Source organism: Pituophis catenifer, unplaced genomic scaffold (genome assembly GCF_029215685.1).
Source record: "Pituophis catenifer annectens isolate HBS135680 unplaced genomic scaffold, rPitCat1.0.hap2 SCAF_3, whole genome shotgun sequence".
NCBI lineage: Eukaryota > Metazoa > Chordata > Lepidosauria > Squamata > Colubridae > Pituophis > Pituophis catenifer.
Window position 1 is genome coordinate 125271671 of NW_027256883.1, and position 6000 is coordinate 125277670.

Below are 6000 nucleotides of genomic sequence, written 5' to 3' on the forward strand. Positions count from 1 at the left end.
GATCTACTCAGACCAATAGCTGTTTATGTGGGAATTAAATGAATCTGGAAAGATCGTTAAGGCTAAATGGAAGTTTTACATATAGAACCAATGGTATCTCAAAGGACAGATTCTGGGCACAATATTTGGTTGCCTTTTGTTGGCCTTCCAGAATGCATCTTTCTGGCTGCTATGGAAAACGGATGTTTGGATTGGATTAAATTAGATTAGATTAGATTAGATCAAGCCAAATCAAAACTTGTTCATTTTGGAGCATTAGTGACAATGTCTTACCTGATTTAAGCAATCACCATACAGTATAATGTTTTTCTAGCTTTGCCTGTGTGAATTCTTGTCACGTTTCTTTTTCTTCTTGCTTTTCTCCTGTCATTTCGCATAATGCGACAATTGCGACATAGCGAAAGAACTATTGGCATTTGACAACTTTTGTGCAAGTGTTAGTTTAATTAATGTACCTAGCCATTAGTAAACCATGTGTATCATAATGTAAGTTAATGTAAAATATTGGATCCTATCATTCGCCTCCATTCTATTTTCCTAAAATATTTTTTGTAGCGTTTTTGAGCGTCTTTGTAATAGCAACTACTTTGAAGGATTATGCAATAGATTCAGTAGTGACAAAAAAAAAAAAAGCAGAATTTGTTTCCAGAGTGTGTGTTCATCTTAGGCATTTCAATTTTGGTCACTGATGCTTGCATAGATTTTTTTTTTCCTAAGTGCAGTATCTGTTACTGTTATGGAGATGCTGCTTTTTTGTACCATACGAGTCCACATGACACAAAACCATGTGCAGCAATTTGTGGTGGTAAATAGTGATTTTTTTAAATAATAGCTGCCATTTTTACAAATCCTCGATTTTGAATTTAGAAAAAAAATATTGCTGATGGTTCATGCTTTTTATGAAAGCGGGAGGTATAATTTAATGTTGTTGAAGTATAGTCATTTCTACAGTTATATTTTTGCTACGATGAAAGGATTTGGGTTCAAACGTGCTTGCTTTGTGCTCCTAACTTTAGGAACATGGTAGCTCCCATCCAAAATTTGTATCCCTGTACCTTAAAATCAATCAACATACCTTTGATCCATATTCCATTGTTCAGTGACTTTTGTTTTGATGCAGATATCTATCTATCTATCTATCTATCTATCTATCTATCTATCTATCTATCTATCTATCTATCTCTATGTCCCCTTGTGCACTCATAAACTATATCTCTATCTGCCATTCTGCAAATTATAGTATGTAAATCATTTTATCTCTGAAACTTGCAGGACTTTAACCATTTCTATAGTGCATCCACTTTAGTTTGTTTGTTTATCAAATTTATTTGCTGCCCATCTCAAAGTTCAGCTGACTCATATAGTCTTCCATCTGATGGTCTTTCATCAGCTTCATCTGGTAAAGTTTATTGCTCAGATTTGCTCTCTAATGTATTTTCCATAGCTTTTTTTTTTTTTTTTTTTTTGCAATTTCACAATGGTATATATACACAATTTGATCATCATTGATACTATGGGGGATGGTGCTTTGTGCCTTTTGATCTTTCTCTAGCCATTCCTCTGTCGTAAGGTTTTTGGCCTGGCTCTTGAATACACTTCATGCACCTTCTCTTAATAGCAGTACCTTGCAGGTAGTCCTTTTCTTAATGATCATTCATTCAGCAACTGTTTGAAGTTACAGTGCCACTGAATGAAGGGACTTAACAACCAATTGAAGTTACAGCTGCTGCAGTGCCCCTGCAGTCACACGATCAAAACGTGGCAGCCCACCTACCCTTACAATGAGGCTTTCTCCCCTAGATTGCACGAGTGGTTTCCTTGCAAGCTCTGGTGATCATGTGGCCTATAATTGTTTTGCAAAGGGCTAGAGTGGGCATGCCTTTGCAACAGAGGGAACAAAATATGGTGAAGATCAGCTAGGGTTGATGAAGGACAAGGGCAAATGTGGTTTGGGTGGAAGCAACTTCCCAGGGTGGCTGTGGCTTTGTGTCATACTGCTAGGCTGGGCTGGGGCTTCCTAGGGTAGCTGCAACTTTGTACCACACTGTTGTGCTGAGCCTTCTCAGGGCAGCGGTAGCTTTGCACTGTGCTTTCTACGTGCTGGGCTATGGTTCTCAAAGTTTCCTAGTATGTCTGCAGCTTCATGTGTGCACTGCAGCTTGGGTTTGTTGCAGACCCAGATTCATAGTGTGCCAAGAAGGTTCAGACCCATAGTATTAGGTGAGCCATGTGGTTTGGGGACTGCTAGCAAGGTAGGATATTGAGTGAGTATCAGTATCCTGCCTTGCTAGACTGCTAGCAAGCAGGATATCATGTGACCCAAAGGGCAATGATGTGGAAGAATAAGCAGTTGGGGAGAATTGAAGGGGAGGTAATCCCTTACTCTGAAAGAACCAAAGTTGTAATGGCTTGGTGTTGAACCTCAGTAAATTCTGTAGTTTTTCTCTGTACTTCTTAGTCACACTGAAACTCCAAAGCTTTACATTTATGTCCTGGAAAAAGTGTTTTTGGCCAAGAAATTCTCTATTTAGGAATCATTGGCGAATATCTTGCCCTAAGAAATTTGCCTCATTAATTTCAGTAAAATAGTCAAAATTCAAGGAGGCACATTTATCGGTATCTTTGAATCAAAAAGCAAGAAGAAGAAGGTGCTGTTTATATTGGTTCTTCCTACAACTTTGGATGATTCATTGATATCAAGAAGCAGCTGATTTAGAGAAACAACTTTGAGAAAAGAAGCAGCAAAATCCCTTAGAAGTGCAAAGAATAGGTCTATGGTCTTTTGACACCTCAGCAAATGATCTTAGGAATATGCAATTTTTTTCCCTAAATAACTACAACCAGCAAGCAATAAGAAAGAAAATTGATTGCATGGAATGAATTTCATTCATGCTATTCCATAAGACCACACATTTCTTCATTTCCGCTTGCATTTGTACTAGACTGGCATACAAAAAGAGTTGCTAATGTTACTCAGTTGATGTGCACTTATGAAACTTCAAATAATGTTGCCTACCTGTATTTCCCCCCAGTGCTGAGTCCCAAAGTCCTCGGGATAGCCATCGCTCGCTATGATTTCTGTGCAAGAGACATGCGTGAATTATCCCTGCTCAAAGGAGATGTGGTCAAAATATACACAAAAATTAGCGCCAATGGCTGGTGGAGAGGTGAAGTCAATGGAAGGGTAAGCCTTTCTCTATCTTCCTCCCGATTCTTAATGTATATGTAATGTATATGGTATGAAGTATATTGAATGTTTAGTAATTTCCCATGAAAATGTGAAACATTCTTGCTGTCTTTCTGAAATTTAGATTAACTATAAACTACAGTAGTCTAGTTGTTTGTTTCTACAATATCATCATCATCATCATCATCATCATCATCATCATCATCATCATCATCATTTTAGCCATTGTCTATCCACTGCGGGATGAAGGCCTTTTCTACATGTTTCCAACCAATACAGTCTTGAGCTTTCTCAAGACCGGGCCTGCAATTTCTCAATTGGGCCTGCAATACTGGCTCATGTCGTCACTCCATCTTGTTTTAGGTCTCTTTTGTGGATGCTTTTTATCAAGTGGGATCCATTCTGTGACTGCCTTGGTTCCCCTGCCATCAGTTCTTCTTGCTATGTGACCAGCCCTTTTCCATTTAAATTCTTTTACTCTCTTGATGATATTGTATATTTTTGTTTAAAAACTTTTATTTTTTGATTTTTGATAAGCAAAAATCCTTCCACCCAACGTGGAAGCTAAAGAAGTGGAAAAGTTTATCCCAGTGATGTTGCAACAGTCCAGCATCTGTCCTCAATTTCAGAAATGTACAAAAAAGCTAGATGAGGAAAGGATGCACCACATCTTTCTTTCTAGCAACAGCGAATGAGAGCTGGGAAGATCTGACTCACGCATTGCACATGTTTCTTTAAGAGAGAGGGAAACCTAGATTTCAGCTATTGCTCCACCAAGGGATTGATTGCTTCTCTTTTGTCTATCCTATAGGAAAGTGGATTGGAGCAAGAGAAATTATTTTGTTGTTAGGTAGAAAAACAAAATCCAAAGGAGACTGGGAACACTTTTTCCAGTTAACAAATATTATTAAAATCCATAACTTTTCGTGAGATACAGCTCACTTCATCAGATGTTTGCTCCCCATCTAGTCAACGGGGGAAAGGTACATAGTGGCCACAAATTTTGGCTTGCAGCTGTGCTTTCATACTGTGTTGTGACCTAGGCTTACTGAGTCATTACAATACACAATTAGTCCCCCAAAAAACCTATTTTATTGTAACAGTTGAGAATTACGTTCATTCCTAGCTGAATCCCAATTAGTTGCAAAACAAGTCCTTCAGAAGAATCACCAACCTTTATCTTCTTTGACACCCTGCCAAAGGCCTTACTTGGCAAAGCCCCACGAAATTCAGAAACAAACGAGATGCCGACTGGAAACAGAGTTAGCAACGTTGCTTTCCTGCAAAAGGCCCAAGTGCCTTTGTTTCTCTTTTAAGCCTTATGGAAGGGGCCAATCATCTCCTGGCCTTACTCCCAAGTCGTCCCTTTTGCTTTAGCTGCTCTTGCCTTCTGGCAGCTCTGTGCATGCCTGCACTAGGAACAGACTCCTCCTGTTTCTCCGCCTCTCTGCTATCCGACTCTGGGGGCTCCGGAGACCGTGCATCACTCCCTGTCCCCATCTCCGGAGACCAGAAGACTGTGCATGGCCCTGTCCCCATCTCTGCCTCTGATTCAGAGCTCTCGTCCATGCCTTCCCCAGACTCCAAGACCGGCCCATGTTCCTCCCCAGCCTCCTCACTGTCCGACTCCGCTGCCAGCTCCGCAGACTGCTGGCGGACCACAACATACTGCCAAAAAGTATGTTAACAGGTAAAACTATCCTGTTGATCGTAGATGGAACAGAATTCAGTTCTATACATTTCTATATCCATTCTGAAAAGGTTGCAGCAAGCATATTGGCTGAAAACAACATCTGAATTTCTGTCAGGCCTATTGATGATTAAGTGTATATTTCTCCAAAGAAACAGTACATGTTCTGCCACAAAAATTAATTTTATTGCAGTTTTTATCCTTTTCTAAATCATTTTCTATTTGAAAGGAGGGTCATGCACAAAATTATCTCGAGTGGAACAAAGTTCAACCAGATAACCATGTTTTCTTTTCTCATTTAGGTGGGCTGGTTTCCATCGACCTATGTAGAAGAGGACGAATGACTGGCAGATCCAGTTGGTACTTTTGACCATAAATTTCAGGGACTATGAAAGCACCATTGAAGTGTCTGCAGAGCATTATTCATCCTGCTAAGTATTTGAAATGCAGCTCTTCTGTCTATTGAAACTTTCCAGACCCCAACACTGGAATTCCTGAAGACGTTTGTGCTGACAGCTTGAATATCTCATTCAGAGAGGTGCAAAGAAGCTGCTTCGCAACTTCCCATCACTGGGGACCAGTCCCAAACGCTAAACCTCACCTTCCTGGAAAAAAAGAAAGAAAATCATTTCAAAACAGACTTATTTTAAAAACACTTCATTTCATTCCATCTACAGTGAATACTAAGTATGGCTAGCAGTTTATGAGCTCTATCTTTCTGTTAAGTGAAATCTCTGATGACAGTTATCACTTATGGCTTCTTCCAGAGGGAAATGTTTGAACATTCCGGTAATCATGTGGTCAATATTATTTCTCCTGAAATATCTTACAGCACTAATTAACTTTGCCAATAACCACACACGTCACCAGTTCTGCAATCTCTCAATACACTTTTTTGGGGACAAAGCATAAATTCAATATGATTTGCATGCCATTTAGTGGAATGGAGATGGGGGAGAGAGAATATAAGCAAATTTAGTGTTTAAATCCAGGGATGTTTTAACTGGCTTATTGGAGTCTTTTATTACAATATTTTATGGAACCAAGTTTTTAAAAAAGCGGTTGTGACTTATACAATTATATTTGAAAAAGGAATTAATAGAAAAAGCTGCTTAATATAGGG

The 6000-nt window shown here is 39.2% G+C and overlaps 1 protein-coding gene across 3 annotated transcripts in view; it reads left to right on the forward strand.

Annotated features, from left to right (window-relative positions):
• The window catches only part of VAV3 (vav guanine nucleotide exchange factor 3), a 181596-nt gene extending 176312 nt beyond the window's left edge, over nucleotides 1-5284 (forward strand). For all 3 annotated transcript variants that reach the window (XM_070939336.1, XM_070939338.1, XM_070939337.1), the window contains 2 exons: nucleotides 3033-3184; nucleotides 5180-5284. In XM_070939336.1, the coding sequence (XP_070795437.1) occupies nucleotides 3033-3184; nucleotides 5180-5221 (194 nt within the window). In that variant the 3' untranslated portion in view covers nucleotides 5222-5284. The remainder of the gene's footprint in view (nucleotides 1-3032; nucleotides 3185-5179) is intronic.
• The last annotated feature ends 716 nt before the right edge of the window (nucleotides 5285-6000 follow it).